This window comes from Otolemur garnettii, unplaced genomic scaffold, assembly GCF_000181295.1.
Source record: "Otolemur garnettii isolate 467f Iridium unplaced genomic scaffold, OtoGar3 scaffold00074, whole genome shotgun sequence".
Classification (NCBI taxonomy): Eukaryota; Metazoa; Chordata; class Mammalia; order Primates; family Galagidae; genus Otolemur; species Otolemur garnettii.
The window spans coordinates 9,068,250-9,084,573 of NW_003852469.1; the positions used below are offsets into that span (position 1 = coordinate 9,068,250).

The 16,324-nt window shown below is 41.3% G+C and overlaps 1 protein-coding gene across 1 annotated transcript in view; it reads left to right on the forward strand.

Annotated features, from left to right (window-relative positions):
* Window positions 1-16,324, forward strand: part of CSGALNACT1 (chondroitin sulfate N-acetylgalactosaminyltransferase 1) — a 160,026-nt gene that overhangs the window by 127,960 nt on the left and 15,742 nt on the right. Inside the window, exon 4 of the mRNA XM_003794000.3 lies at window positions 7,565-7,666. Coding sequence (XP_003794048.1) covers window positions 7,565-7,666 — 102 coding nt within the window. The remainder of the gene's footprint in view (window positions 1-7,564; window positions 7,667-16,324) is intronic.

Genomic DNA, 16,324 nt, shown 5'->3' on the forward strand with positions numbered 1-16,324 from the left:
TTGGTCCAGATAGGCCCCAGTCCCCTTGTAGCTCTACACTGACTGTTACAAGTCGTTTCAGCATGTTTTACACAAGCAATTTGTTCATTATTCATGTAAAAAGACTTACATGGCTAAGACTTACAATAAATGTCTTCTTGGATAGAAAAAAATAGATGTGGAACCTGGAATTCCTAAGAGAGAACAGATCTAGTCACGGGCTACAAAGTGGCCTAGAGGAAGGCCAGGTCTGAGAAAAGAGCTCACCTGGGTGATGGCCAGGTATGGGGTGGAACCTACAAGGAACCACAGGATACTTTTTTTTTCATGCCTCAAAACTGTGCTTGGGGTGGGCCCTGGGGACAAAATTGATTCCTAAGAATATGGGGATAATAAGTACTAAGGTATTTATTATCATTATCATTTCTTCTCATTATTATAGTCATATTAACTAATCTTAAAAATTACTTGTGCTCACAAAAAAATACAAATTTAATAACACCATTTTATAAACTTCAGTGAACAAAGACTCAGCAGTAGGGGGAGCAGGGGAGGCACACATGGAAGCTAAGACCATGGAAACAATCCAGAAGTGTCAAAAATAACAGGTGGTCTGGGCGTGGTGCTCACGCCTGTAATGCTAGCACTCTGGGAGGCTGGGGTGGGTGGATTGCTTGAGCTCAGGAGTTCAAGACCAATCTGCACAAAATCAAGATCCCATCTCTACTGAAAAGTAGAAAAATTAGCCAGTGTGGTGGCGGACACCTATAGTCCCAGCTACGTGGGAGGCTAAGGCAGAAAGATGGCTTGAACCCAGGGGGTTGAGTTGCAGTGAGCTGTGATGACACCACTATACTCTACCCAGGATGAGACCCTGTCTCAGGAGAAAACAGAACAAAACCAAAAATGGCAGGTTTCTGAACTTCCAGGCAGGCAAGAAGAAAGAGGAAAACAAAGGCTAGTGGGCTTCAGCCCTTGTATTTGATGAGAAGAAGCCTACCGTTCACTGGCTGAGCCAAGCTTTTTCCTAATACCAGATCCTAAGGACTCTTTTTTTTTTTGAGACGGAGCCTCAAGCTATCCCCCTGGGCAGAGTGCCATGGCATCACGCTCACAGCAACCTCCAACTCCTGGGCTCAAGCGAGTCTCCTGCCTCAGCCTCCCAAGTAGCTGGGACTACAGGTGCTCGCCACAACGCCTGGCCATTTTTTGGTTGTAGCCATCATTGTTGTTTGGCGGGCCCGGGCTGGGGATTCGAACCCGCCACCTTAGGTGTTGGTGGCTGACACCTTAGCCGCTTGAGCCACAGGCACCGAGCCAGGACTCTTGATTTAAGAGGCAACAAGCACTAAATGAAAGACATTCCTGGGATTGCCAATAGATCATGATGCTAAAGCTTAAGTGTGGTCATCTCTTTGAGTAAGAATAAAACCCTCTGTGTATCCCTGGAGAGCAGCATGAGCTGCTTTGTCCTTAGTGATGTACAGCTCCTTATGCCCACGTGATTCCATTCCTGTCCCTGGAGATCAGGTGGTGGGTTCCATGGCAGGCTGCCCCCACCTTGCTGTCATAGTCCTGGCCCAGGTGGAAACCTCACTGGCTTCCTTTGCCTTTTCCTCTCTCACGGATGCCCACGTGCTTCCTTAGTGTCCTTGCAGGCTTCATCCTAATGCTCCTTTCCCACAGTCAGGGATAGAGGGGGCTCACCCGGAAGAACTTGCTTCAAATCTACTTCCTGTCTTCATGTGTTTCCCTTTTGCCCAGTAGTATATTGGCTTAAACACACTCGCCCTTCTTCCTTGCTTTCTTTTTTTTTGATCACCTCATTTTGCCTGTAAAACTATTCTCACATATTTTCTCTTTGGTCGCTTCATTTCTCTTAGATTCCAGGCAATCAATTGGAAGCTCCTCTGTTATTTATTGCATATTTTGTTTGTGATGATAGAAAGTACTTCATTCCAGCAAAGCTGTGGATAATTTTTTTTGGGGGGGGGAGTTATCGTTGAACTTTTTCGAGAGAGCAAAAAGGATTTTTTAGTGGAAAATATTCTTCATGACTTTTTTACAAATTGTTCTGAATTCATTCCAAGTTTACTTGGATGTTACTTCGAATACTTCCAGCTGGACTGACTGAGAACCCTTTTTCTTATTGCTTTGTTCCTCGTCAGACTTGAATGGTTATTTTTGTTTTAATGTTCATCTTTACTTTCTCCTTCTGACTCTTTTCTTTTCTTTTTTTTAATGCAGTTTTTGTCTAGGGCCAGGTTTGAATCCACCACCTCCTGTATATGGGGCCAGCACCCTACTCCTTGAGCCACAGGTGCTGCCCAACCTTCTGACTTTTCTCATCCCTCTAATAGATGTCAAAGACATCTATGACATTTTAATGCAGCATCAAGGACATCTTTCACTTGAATTTTTGTTAGCTATTCACTTTTAGTCCTTTTTTTACCTAAAAACCATTAAGATTGTTCTGTAAGTTTTTTTGAAAGTTTCTTTTTTTTTCTTTAGGGTAGTAACTGTAAAATCTCTGAAACTAAAATGAGACTTGAGTGTTATGGCTAGGTTGATATAGGTGACAGGAAGGCCACAGGCCATCAAATGTTGGTTTGTGACAGAGATTCCTCATTTTCTTTGTGTTCCTCAAAAGGAAAATTATTGTGCATAGTATAATATTATTCCCACTTTATCCAATCCTGCCTCCCTCTCCCATGGGTCATTTCACTATTTGTACACTAAGGATCCACCAAGAAAGTTTTATGTCTAAAATGTTTGAGAGATGCAAATCACCTTATTTGGATAAAGGTTTCTCTCTGGGCCCTTAAATAAAAGGTGGTTTTTATTTCATATGAGCCCCAGGTTGTGTAGAAACCTCTATTCAAGAGTTAAAAAAAAAAAAAAGATCAAATGGAAAATGATCTCATTTTCTGCTCTGAAACAGGCAATCTGAAAGTAGATCCCAACTGCTTGATTGAGAGTAAAAACTCACTCTCATTTCTTGTAACTCTGATCAGACTACTCAAATAATGAGACACAAGAATTACATGTTAATTCTTCTTGATGGGGGGATACCAAACCAAAGGCAGAATACTGCTTTTTAAACCCAGATTCCAGAAGGTCCCAATAACTCTGCTTCCTCTGCAACGTGGTACCTGCTTCTGGTTCCCAAGCCCTTCATGGCCAAGGGATTTTCTTCCTGTTATTATAGCAGAGGTCAAGTTCAGAATTAATGAGCTCTGATGTATCACTTCATGCCTACTTCATGTATCACTTAAAGCCTACATAGATTTTCTTCTCATACCTGATACATTTGAGTAGAAAACTGACTAAGAAAAAACAGTGATGTGCTTTCCTTGCACAGGTGCCTGGTCTTACCGTGGAGGCTCTTTCTCTGTTCTCTCCACCTGTGTGCAGCTCCCCACCTGGCAAGAACCAGCTTGGATATTCCCTTCTCCTCAACACTCCTGGGAAGGGGTTTTTGACTTCTTAGGAAATAAAAATATAGGTGTCCGAGTGACTGTCATGCATGTTTTCTGACCAAAAATATATCTTCTATCTAGATTGTTTCCATACTCCATGTTACAATATCTTTTTTTTATTTATTAAATCATAGCTGTGTACATTAATGCAATCATGGGGTCCAATGTTTTATATACCATTTGAAATATTTTCATCAAACTGGTTAACATAGCCTTCACTGCATTTTCTTAGTTACTGTGTTAAGACATTTATATTCTACACTTAGGGTGTTACAGTATCTTAACAGAAGGAAGTGTTTTATTCTTTTTCCAAGAAAAATCGTCGTCCTATGAAGATAAAGTCTTTGTGGAATAGAAGCAGAATTTGGGGGCTTCCAGGTTCAGGAAGAAGGTCGACCATGTGGCCATGTCAGAGTTGGAGAGCTTGTGTATAGCAATTGTGAGGAAGTGATACGTTCCCAAAGGCTCCTGAGAAGTTGGAGTCCCTGAGATGCATTAGAAAGATTTCACATGCAATAATAAGTTGTTCTCAGAGATACTATACCAGAAGCACAAAAGACCACCCAAGGGATCCAGGTGGCATGTGTGCAGGTACAAATACAGTAGAACCTCTGTAGCTTACCACCTCTGTACCTTGACCACTTCTTTAAGTTGACCTAATTTTCACAGACTGGACAGGCACTATATGTACTCAATGACAATTCCTTATATTGACCAATTTGGGTGGTCAACTTACAGAGATCCTATTGTAATTAACAGCATCAACCTAGGAGTCTGAAATCTACCCTGAAACTGAATTCTCATCCCTTATCCAAGTGTCCTCAAACTACAGCCCGGGGGCCACATGCGGCCCACCCAAGACATTTATCCAACCCGCTGGGTGTTTTTGCCGCCGCTACCTGTCCTGCTTAGCGGCCAACTCGTCCCAGGGCCTGCAGTCTGGCCCTCCAACGGTCTGAGGGCCCCCTGTTTAAAAAGTTTGAGGACCCCTGCTGCTGGAATTTTTAACCCTTTACTTCCAAACCACCAATCATACTCATGAAAACAGTCACCCACATACATACTCTTTTTCATACACATCTTTCTGGAGGAGGAACTCTAGTGAGAATTGTTTTGAATAAGACAAAGATCATTCAGATAGATAGTGATGATGTTTCCACAGTACGAGGCTCATGCTTTTCTAGAACATTTGTTTATTACATCATAGATAGTTTTAGTTTTGCACGGTAGATGGAGAACTTCTCAAGGGAAAAACATGACTTATTATGTACAGGCTCACTTGGTCACAAAGAGTAAAGTCCCAGTGCATCTCTCTCTTATTTCATAAAAATAGCAAGTTCTTTGAATGGATATAAAAATAGTCAGAAGGGGGAAACAGCAAAGATGTCATTAGAACAATTAGAGTGCTTTTTATTCAAGCTCTGCTGGTGATCCTCTCTTGATTCTGGGATGGATTTTTTCCAACAGCACATACAATTTTCTAGCACAGTTTTTCTGGCACTTAGCCCTGTGTGTGTGCTTTGATGCTACCTTGGCAAAAGAAGTTGAGGTATTGTCTGGCAAGTTTGTGGAAGAGATCTTTTATGTGCAGAGAGTATTGTTGTTGGTTGGTGATGATTCAGTGTGCAGGGACCTTGGTTCTTGTTTTTGAAGCATGTTGTCACACCCTAGGCCTCTGTTCCCAGTCTTTTGTCCACTTCTAGGACCTCTTCTGTCACTCTGGTGTCCCAAGGCAGCTCTTGTCCTTCTTCCACAGGAATGAAACCAAATTCTCTGGACCAAGCCCATGGGCGGAGGAGCCCTGTGTACCCCTTGCCCAGTGGAGATCATCTTCCCTACTTCTTCCATCTGGAATTCTCTCTGCCTTTCTAAACCCTGTTCATCCTTCAAGACCCCCAGCCTTTGTTGTGCTTTTCGAATTTCATGTTCTTTTTATCAGGGCCGTGGAGTGTCTGAGGATTTTTATTTGAGCTCATTTTATTTCCCCACTAAGTGTTTTGAGGGCAAGAACCACATCTCCTATTGCTTTGGCTTTCTTCCAGCCACCCTAAGAAGGTAGTTGCTCTTTTCTGATTATCATTATTATAGGTATTGAATAAACCTACTTCTGTAATTATAGCTCAGGAATTTTTAGAAAGCTATGATGTGCATTGTTCTTTGGGGGAAAGTAGCCAACCCAGATATAAAAGAAACAAAATGGCAGGGCAAAACAAAATGCAAAATATTGCAAAATATCATCCCACCAGAAGAATCTTTCTATGAACTCGCCTCTAGAAAACTCATGTTAAAATTATACACATACACAAACTCAGCCCCCTGTATCCATGGGCTCCACACCCTTGATTCAACAAACCACAGATCAAAAATACTGTCAAGAAGTAAATGGTTGCATCTGTACTGAGCATGTACAGATTTCTTTTTTAATTTTATTTTATTTTATTTATTTTTGTTGTTGAAGATTTATTGAGGGTGCAGAGAAACAGGTTACACTGCATTTGTTAGGTAAAGTGCCTCTTATAATTTTGTCCAGCCTCCAACAAGTGTGTCACACACCATAACCTCCCACCCCCTCCCTCCTTCCTCCTCTCTGCTCTCCCCTTCCCCCACCCCCTACCATGTACTAAGTCATCAATTGTGGACACTCACAATAGACTATTTACACAGCTCAATTTTACAATTGCCAAACTGTTGAAACAACCTAAATGCATGTACAGATTTTTTTTATCTAGTGATTTTTTTCCCTAAACAATACAGTACTATTTACATAGCAGTGATATTATATTAGGCATTAAAAGTAATCTAGAGATGGTTAAGTATATAAGAGGATGTGCATGGTTGATATGCAAATTTCACTTCTTTTTGTATAAAGGACTTGAGTATCTATGGATTTTGATATCTGCAAGGGGTCCTGGACCAATCCCCCACAGACTGACAGATGACTATACATCTGTGTACATACCTACACATACACATATTTACACACGTGTATATATTTACATACATATATACACACACATATATACACATGCACACATTTATACAAACACACATATGTATATAAAGGAAACCCTCACCAGAAGACCTTACTAGATTGATTTGGGGATATGGTTGAGAGGATAAGACATGGGCCAATGAGAAATGAGGTCTGGGCTCAGAGCCTTTAGCATGGTGGTTATGGTGCCGGCCACATGCACCGAAGACTGGCAGGTTTGAACTTAGCCTGGGCCAGCTAAACAACAATGACAACTGGAACAAAATAAATAGCCAGCTGTTGTGGCAGGTGCCTATAGTCCCAGCTACTTGGGAGGCTGAGACAAGAGAATCACTTAAGCCCAAGAATTTGAGGTTGCTGTGAGCTGTGATGCCACAGCACTCTACTGAGGGTGGTGACATAGTGACACTCTGTCTCAAAAAAAAGAAAGGAGGCCTAGGCCTGGATGGACGGGTTGCTCTGTCAGGACCCTGAGGCATGCATGAGGTTCCAGGTGCCTAGGACAATCAGAGTCACAGAGACTCTGTGGGATCATAGTGAAGGCAGTCACATCTGCTTGGGAAAGATGAAATTCAGTGACCGTGCATCTGCCTTGTTGCTCACTCGGACAGTCATTACACTGGATGCTTCCAAGGGTTTCTAGAATCCTACACAAAAGAACTTTTACCTTTGCTCATTCGGTCTTTAAGAAGATTTGTACCGAGTCCACCCAAGGGAATGGAGTCAGAGATAAGGATGCTTACCCGCTCGGACTTTAGCTTTCTCATCTGTAAGGTGGGATTCATGTCATTTGTATTTCACAGACTTCTTTTGGGGGTTAAGAACCCAGGCCCCACGTGGGGAGGCCTGTAGCAGATGAGACCAGGGCTGCCTTGCATCTGAGTTTTGATTTATGGGATCTACATGTTTAAATGTTCTTGTTTTCCCAGTGAGATAAATCTAAATGCAGGCAGCTGGGATGACCAACTAGAAGTGCCGTGAATCCCGTGTCTGCTCTCCTGGCTGCTTTCTTAACTTTACTTCAAGGCCCTTCCATACTTTACAAAAAAGCTGTTTGTGACTTGCCTGTTAATACAAAAACAGGAACCAGACGTGTGTGTGTTGTGTTTTCCAGGGAGATGTGCATCCAGCAGGATGGGAGGGTTCATCTCACCGTTGTTTACTTTGGGAAAGAAGAAATGAATGAAGTCAAAGGAATACTTGAAAACACCTCCAAGTGAGTACACCGTGGGCTGTAGCAGGGAGTCATGGTGACTGAGCTCAGTCCACATCAGGGCTGCCGCTTCTGCTAAGGGTGATTTTCCTACACCATGGGTGAACTAGGGGCATTGATCGATTGCTGGCCTTGCGTAGGGGGAAGTCTATGCCCTTTTTCCCAGGGATACCACCCTGTCTGTGACACTGGTCTTCATTGTGCAGGGGTGATGGCTTTGACAGTGGAGATAAACTCCCCTAAAGGGAGCAGAATGGGGAGCATAGGCCTCTTGCAGCTGCCCCATGACTGGATATGATCACTCTTAGCACCATGGATTCAGGGACATTGTCCTAGAACTGGACTCAGGTAGAGCACAGTTGTGCAATGAGCTCCACCTCAGCCACGGCTTGCAAAGTTGATCAATGTACATACTGGCATCTCATCCACATAGCAAATGGTCTCACTCTTTGGGGTTTTGTTCATTATTTGCTTTGAGGAATTTGGGGAAAACCAGAAGTGATGGGGGAGACAGGATCCTTGATTAAACCTATTCAGTTGAACAGAAATGATTTAACTGGAAACTTTAGAACTCAGGTTATAGTTTTATACCTGGTCATCAAATAATCATTTGTATGGGGAATAAATATATATATAAAAGCAGCATAGATGGATTTTTTTCCTCCTATCATAATAATAAATGACTCCTATGGCATTTTTCACCCCTGAGTAAACCAGAATGGTACTGTAACACTTGCTGTGGAGGTTTGCAGCACTCCAGCTGAGTAACCAGGTGGGCAGTTTCTATATAAGTGAAGCTGTAAGGTTCGTCATTGATAGTGGCAGAAATAAGTATGGATAAGGTTTAGACATAAACAGCACCCTCTGTTTCAAGTTTCTGGTAAATGAAAATTGGATGATAGTCAAGGAATAAGAGTCCAAGAGTATGGGTTTTGCATTTATTTTCATTCATTGTTATTAGATTTGCATTAATGGATCCCAGATCTGAATGCTAATTGTAATTATTTAAGTATTCTAAAGCAGGAGTCTACAAATAAAGCCCACCAGCCAAATTTTGTCTGCCATCAATTTAAATAAAAGGAACTCAGTTAAATTAAGAAAGCTCTTACACAGCCAAGGAAATAATCAACAGAGCAAATAGATAACCTATAGGATGGGGAAAAAATATTCACATGCTATATAACTGATAAAGGACTAATAACCAGGATCTACAAAGAACTCAAGCAAATCAGTGGGAAAAAAATCAAACAGTCTCCTTAAAAAGTGGACAAAGACATGAATACTTTTCAATGATAAATAAAATATGGTATATATATATCTATTAAATGGAATATTATTCAGCCATAAAAAGGGATGAAATCCTGGTACATGCTACAATGTGGATGAACTTCGAAAACATTATGATAAATGAAAGAAACCAAATACAGAAAGTTAATTATCTATAATTTAATTTATATGAAATATTATTAATAAGTATATCCATGAAGACAGCAAACGGATTAGTAGTTTGCCAGAGGCTGGATATATGAGGGAATTTGATATGAGGTTTCCTTTGGGGATGATAAAAATATTTTGAAACTAGAAAGACATGATAGTTATACAATGCTGTGAACGTACTAAGTGACACTGAATTACGCATTCAAATAGTTAATTTTATGTTATGTGAATCTTAATAAAAAGTATACATACATATACATTGTGTCTTATGTTAAGGCTTTTCTTCCCCTAATCAAATAATGTCTATGTTCTTTATGTGTCCCTACAGAGCTAGGGATACTTTCATCTGTGAAACTGAGTTGAACATGTGCTACATAGTAGCTTATGTAAGACATAAAGGCAAAAGCACAGTGTCCAGTAGGTGCTATGCTGGGGTGGGTTACCCCAGACCTTTTGAGGAAAGCTGCTGGTGTGCATACAGCTAGTGTGTGGGCAAGGATGAGCTTGCCCCAGGGTGGAAATGCAGACAGGAGCTGGGAATTACACATCCGGGTTTTCCAAAGAAGGAGAAGCTGCAGGTGCATGGGCTAAGTCTGAGCATCGAGGCCACTTGTTGGGATCCAGAGGAGAGGGTTGAAGGACAGTGTCCTCTTGGAGGTAGTAGCCCTTGAGACCACCACCCAGTTCTTTATCTGTGATGACCTATACCTAGGACAAGACTGTGAGATTCCTTTCTTCACTTGATGGTGGTGGGTGGGGAATTCACAGATTAGGAAGGATGCTTCACTTCCTGACTTGCCTTTTTCACAATCACTCACTCTACCCTTTGCAAAAGCTCATGAGGGTTCAGTATGGCGTTCAGATTGCCACCCTCAACTTTTCTATGAAAACTCTACAGTAGAGGCCTCATGCTAAATCTTTGAATCTTTTTTCTGTGCATCAGAAAATTTGTTTTGACTTTGATTTCCCCATTTAAAACAAAGCAAAACAGAAATTTTACATACACAGTGAATAAGAAAGGCAGTCTAAACATTTAGCCTGAGAGATGGTGAATTCTCATTAGCTGAGGCCTGCATGCAACCATTCTGAGGTTCAGACACATCCATTTACTCTTCTTAGTGGACTGTGCTTCATTTCCACATGAAATTGGAAAACCAGTGGAAAGGCAAAAATGAATTTCCTAAATAAATTGGCTAAAATAGGCTTATATAAGTTCAAAATTCAGAAATCTAAATGAACTGTTTAAAGTGCCTACTACAAACAATTGGATGATAACATGTTTAGTTTTAAATGTTTCACTATATTCAATTGTTTTCAGGAAGGAGAACTCAGAAGGGATTTCAACACTTTGGGCTGTAAGATTTAAAATTTTAAATTACACATTAGATATAGTACTAGTTTATATGTAAATTTTTGAAGTTTTTTTTTTTTTTTAAAAAGGGCTATTGTTGAAAGTGTTCCATTAAGAGAATCTCCTTGCAATTGTGGGGGAAAGTCTGTATTAGAATAAATCATATTAGACAGCACTATCTTTTATCACTTATAATCCAGCAATTCTGAGAAATGTAAATCAATTAGGGAAATTAAATCTCCAGTAGAAATAGCAGCTCTCTCAGGTCATCATAACCTCTATAAAAATGACTTTGTATAACTTGGAGTCCTCATGCACCATGTTTGTTATATAAAATAAAGGAATCGAGTGAGAAATTCAAGATCTTTATCAGTTGACAATACAATTCTAGTGGAGAAGAAAAAATAATGAGTAAATCATTTAGTCTTCTCAAACTGCCCACTCAGCTTTGTCACAGGCAATTGCATGATATAAACTGTAGTGTTCCTATTCTACCATGATAAATGTCTATTTCTTACTATGCCATTACTTTAGGCATGACATTAAATATTTTATTTCTTTTTTTATTAAATGATAGCTGTGTACATTAATACAAACATGGGGTACAGTGTAGTGTTTTCATATACAATTTGAAATATTTTCATCAAACTGGTTAACATAGACTTTATGTCATTTACTTAGTTATTGTGTTAAGACATTTATAGTCTAGTTTTAGAAAGATTCACTTATGTCCTTGTAAGATAGACCATAGAGGTGATAAATATTTTATTTATTTGAATAGGTAAACTAAATATTTTGGACCAAGTTGCATCTTATTTTCCTCACCTCTTATTTATTTACATATTTGTCACTATCTTAAAAGCTTGGGATGGTTCCAGTCCTACAGAACCTAGGGGGTCACACCCCCTTTCTGATGTGGGAGATGGGTGTGTACAGAGGGCAAGGGCTCCCCTGGGGCCCACCTGAGTGGGCTGTGCTTTCTTGGGAAGGTGGAGGCATGTCCGGCTAGTGCCTCCCATCAGGACAGATGTGAAGTGTGCCTCAGTGTTTTCCAACGTTTGTCTCCTGGTTCATCCAGGGTTTATTGATCATGCCCTGTGTTCTTTACCACACAGTTCTGGATAATCTTTGATGGTAGAAAACAGAAAGCAGGGCCCTGGCTGTCCTTGAAGAGTTTTAACAGCCTGCTAGAGCAGCTGACACCTGTCTGTACAAGCAAAGGCACAGAAGACACTGGGATGCAGGAAGGTCAGAGGCAGGACTGGATGCAATGCCTGCGAGCTGACAGAGGGCACTCTTCATTCTGTAGCAAGGCATGAGCAAGGTGGTGACACATGACATGGGCCTTAAAGGATGAGTGGGATTTTCACGGGAATAGTTGAAGAATGCACACTCTGGGGATAGAACATTGAGCAGAGAGAGGAGGCCCTAGGCAAGCCCCTGCCATGGTGACTTGTATTTGTTTTTCCCTTCTTGCAATACTTCACTTAAAAGTATGACATTGGCCTTAAAGGATGGTCTCCTTAGAAGAATGGTCTCCAGTTCCATCCAGGTCGTTACAAAATATAATAGATAATTATTTTTTATGGATGAGTAGTACTCCATGGTTTTTATATACCATATTTTGTTAATCATATCTTGATGGACACTGGGCTGTTTCCTCATCTTTACTAATGTGAATTTTACTGCTAGAAACATCCACGTGCAAGCGTCTTTTTGATAAAATGTCTTTTTTCCCCCTTTTCATAAATACCTAGTAGTGGAATTGCTGGATCAAATGGTAGATCTACTTTTAGTTCTTTGAGGCATCTCCTTGCTACTTTCCATAGGGGCTATACTAGCTTGCAGTCCCATCAACAGTATATAAGTGTTCCTTTCTCTCCACATCCATGTCAGCATTTGTTGTTTTGGAACTTTAGATAAGAGCCATCCTTCACTGCAGTTAGATATCTCATTGTGGTTTTGATTTGCATTTCCCTGATGATTAGAGATATTGAGCATTTTTTTTCATATATTTTTTTTTACCATTAGACCATCGTCATTTGAAAAGTTTCTATTCTTGTCTTTCACTCACTTTTTAATGAGATTGTTTATTTTTTTCTGGCTGATTTGCTTGAGTTCTTTGTAAATTCCAGTTATCAGCCCTTTCTCAGATACATAGCATGCAAGTATTTTCTCCTGTTCTGTAGGTCATCTATTTACTCTGTTGATTATGTCCTTGGCTGTGCATAAATTTTTTAATTTGTTCAGATCCTATTTTTTTGTTGCTGTTGCTGTGATTGTTTTTGGAGTTTTCTTCATAAATTCTTTCCCTAGGCTGATATCCATAAGAGTTTTTCCAACATTCTTCTCAAGAATTCTCATTGTTTCATGCCTTAGGTTTGAGTCTTATATCCATCATGAATTAATTTTTGTGCTTATTGAGAGTACCAGTCCTGTCTCAGTCTTTTACATGCAGCTATCCAGTTCTCCTAGCACTATGTATTTATTTATTTATTTTTGTAGAGACAGAGTTTCACTTTATCACCCACGGTAGAGTGCCATGGCATCACATAGCTCACAGCAACCTCCATCTCCTGGGCTTAAGCAATTTTCTTGCCTCAGCCTCCCAAGTAGCTGGGACCACAGGTGCCCGCCACAATGCCTGGCTATTTTTTGTTGCAGTTTCGCCAGGGCCAGGTTTGAACCTGCCACCCTCGGTATATGGGGCCAGTGCCCTGCCCATTGAGCCGCAGGTGCTGCCCCCAGCACCATTTATAGAAGTGTATGCTTTTGTCTGCTTTGTCAAAGATCAGATAGGTATATGAGGACAGTTTTATCTCTCAGTTCTCTTTTCTAATCCATAGGTCTTTGTCTCTATTTTTGTGCCAATACCAAGCCATTCGTGTTACTGTAGCCTTGTATTATAACTTAAAGTCTGGTCAAGTGATGCCTCCACTTTGTTCTTATTACATCATAAGGTTGCATTGGGTATTTGGAGTCTTTTCTAGTTCCATATAAAGAGTAGAACTATTTTTTCTAGATCTGCAAAAGAAAATGGCACTGGTATTTTAATGGGCATTGCATTGAATCTGTAATCACTTTGGCTGGTATAGCCATTTTAACAATGTTGATTTTAACAAGCCATAAGGATACCAATCTGTTTTGAGTTGATCTGTGTCATCGCTTGTGTGTGGCTTTGCTGCCTTTTAATACATGTTGAGTAGAAGGTGATCAAGTCTCATGCCCAAGGAGCAGCATTTCAGAGTGAAGCTACATGGGCCATATCGATAGGGGACTGACTGTTCTGCAGAAACCAGTTCCTCTTCATCTCATTGCCTCCTATCATGTGTGCCACCTGGCTGGTTCTGATAAGTTTGAGATGAGGAGGCCATCATGCTTCTAGGCCCAGAAGATTTGACAATGTATTAATCTTGTTTTAGAGAAGGAAGGAAATTGTTCCAGTTCTTTTCATGGTGTTTCCAGCTCAGTCCTCTTTCTTGGCAGAAAGCCCTTGTTATTTATCAGAGGCCCTTTCTGGTGCCAAGAGAGGAGGTAGAGGGGTTCTTCCAGATAACTGGTTCATTAAAAGAAGTTTTGGGTTGAGGATACAAGAGGAAAAATTGTACCATTATTCACCTGCAGACAGACTTGGAGCTGAGCACAGTGACCTGGCAGCACACTGGGAACTGCAGGTAGATCACAGAGTTGGCACTTTGGGCCTTGTCAGTGTCTGGGACTGGCTGATAGTGCTTCCCAGGACAGCGACAGAACAAGCTAGATTAACTTATGTATTGTGTAAGCAGAAATACTGAATTACCACTTTGCCCTCTAAATTTGTAGCACCCACTGTCTCTCTACCATTAACTTAAAAATTAATCACCTGTAACCTTATCATATCTTTAATGCTGTTACCTTAATTTCTCACACTGCCTTGTATCCTTATTTAATCAATATGACTTGCTCCTTGTAAATATTGCACATATCTACACAAATGGATTATAAGTTGTCCAGATAGAAAAATCTGGTGTTACTGTTCCCTCAATGCAGCATATGAAGGAACTACATTCTCCTTCTTTGGCAGAAGTTGCTTCTCATCGTTCAAATACAAATTGTTTTTATAGCTTAAATCTCTAAGATCTGGAAACACTCTTGGAGAGGTACCTGAATTATGAATCAGATACAACCTGACTGAGGAAGGACTTGCTCATTCACTGTGTTTGGGAAGGTCAGTCCTCCTTGCCCTGCAAGTTAGTGAACTTCCCTACAGAATGGGGGGGGGGGTGGGAGGAAGCAGGGGTCTCAACGGGTATAAACCTTGAAACAAAAATATAGAAAGACCTGCTACTGGCTGTATGTTGAATGCACAGCAAGTTAAAGGGAGATGGGCCCAGGATAACAGATGGGTTGGGCTGGAGAGTTCCCTAGAAGAATAGGTAAGACCCAGGCATCTCCTATGGGCAAAACGTTCCTGGAAACTGACCAGACAGGGTCGGGAGAAATGGATTTAGCTGACCTATAGGAGCTGGTGCTGTATAATCCTCTAGGAGATATGAAGCTGCCTGCAAAGATCTCACACCACCTAAATGTCTTTTGAGGCAGGTAGTAGCACTGCCCTTGACTGGAGCTGACATCATACTGAATGGGCTTCATAGCACAAGTTCAGTGCCACTCACAGAAAATACAAACTGGGGCCACCCACCTAAAGAAAAGTTCAAGATAAAATTCTGAGAGAGGAGAAGAACCCTCCAAACGTAGAACAGGTCTATAGTAAATGTAGAATCATGGAAAAGTAGAATGTTAGTGTGTAAATGTGTCTTTGAACTCTGTAACTGCTGGGGTTTGCAGTAAGGAAACTAACAAAAGATATGGAGTGACAAATAAATGAGAGGGCGGAGCTAGGGTTAGAATCATTCATATATTCACACTTCCATTCAGAAATGTCTGTTGAGTATGTGGTGGGAACCAGGCGTGGTTCTAGGCCCCGGATCCGGGTTTCCTGACTCAGGCCTGGGCTGTTCTCATCATGAGGCCTCCTACCTCCAGCCAAACCTAAAAGGCACGTCTGGCATCAGACTTAGACAAGGATGGGCCTGTGAATGGGCCCGCAGATTCCCCAGATAAGAAACCAAGCTCACTCCCAGGTCTGAGAGAGGAAGGGAAGTCAAGGAGGGCACAGCAAAACCAGTTTCACTGATTAAATTACCAGATAAAAGTACAACTTGGCATTTTAAAAGTCAATGACTCTGAATTTGTGTTGACCTTTACCCCAGATAGTTACTTGGAATATAAAATTTTAAAAATGGAAATGAGTTGTGTACAAAACTTTGAATGTATCAAGATGAGAAGTTGGGGATGAGGATGGGCCAGGTGGTGTGGGGAAGAGAGGATGCAGAATGGAGGAGGATGTTGGAAAAGGAGGATTTGCCAAGTGCTGGGCCCTCCCCAAGCGGGAGCCAGAACAGGGGTGAAGCTGATTGAGACAATTCCTGTCCCACTAGGCACTGATTGAATTCCTAGAACTTTTGCTCAAGACATGCCCCATTCCAGAAGGTTCTGCCATTCCTGGGAAAGCACAGCAAACTGAAGACACATCTTGGCTTCTCCACCCTGGGCCTGGGAATCCTTGCAGGGACCAATAGCAGCCATGGCTGATGCCTACAGAGGGTTTTATGTTCTTGGCACCGTTCATCTAGCTAATAACTGTGTGGGTTGGTTCAAGGTGTTGTTATTACTGTTTTGCAGATGAGGCAACTGAGGCTCAGGGAGACTCATGGGCTTGGCTAGATCACAGGCCTGTCTGTGGGAGAGCCAGGTCTGGGACATTCCAGTGTTCTAACTCCAAATTGGTCACTTCTTCCACCATGCCATGCTGCTTTACCGCAGCGTGGGGA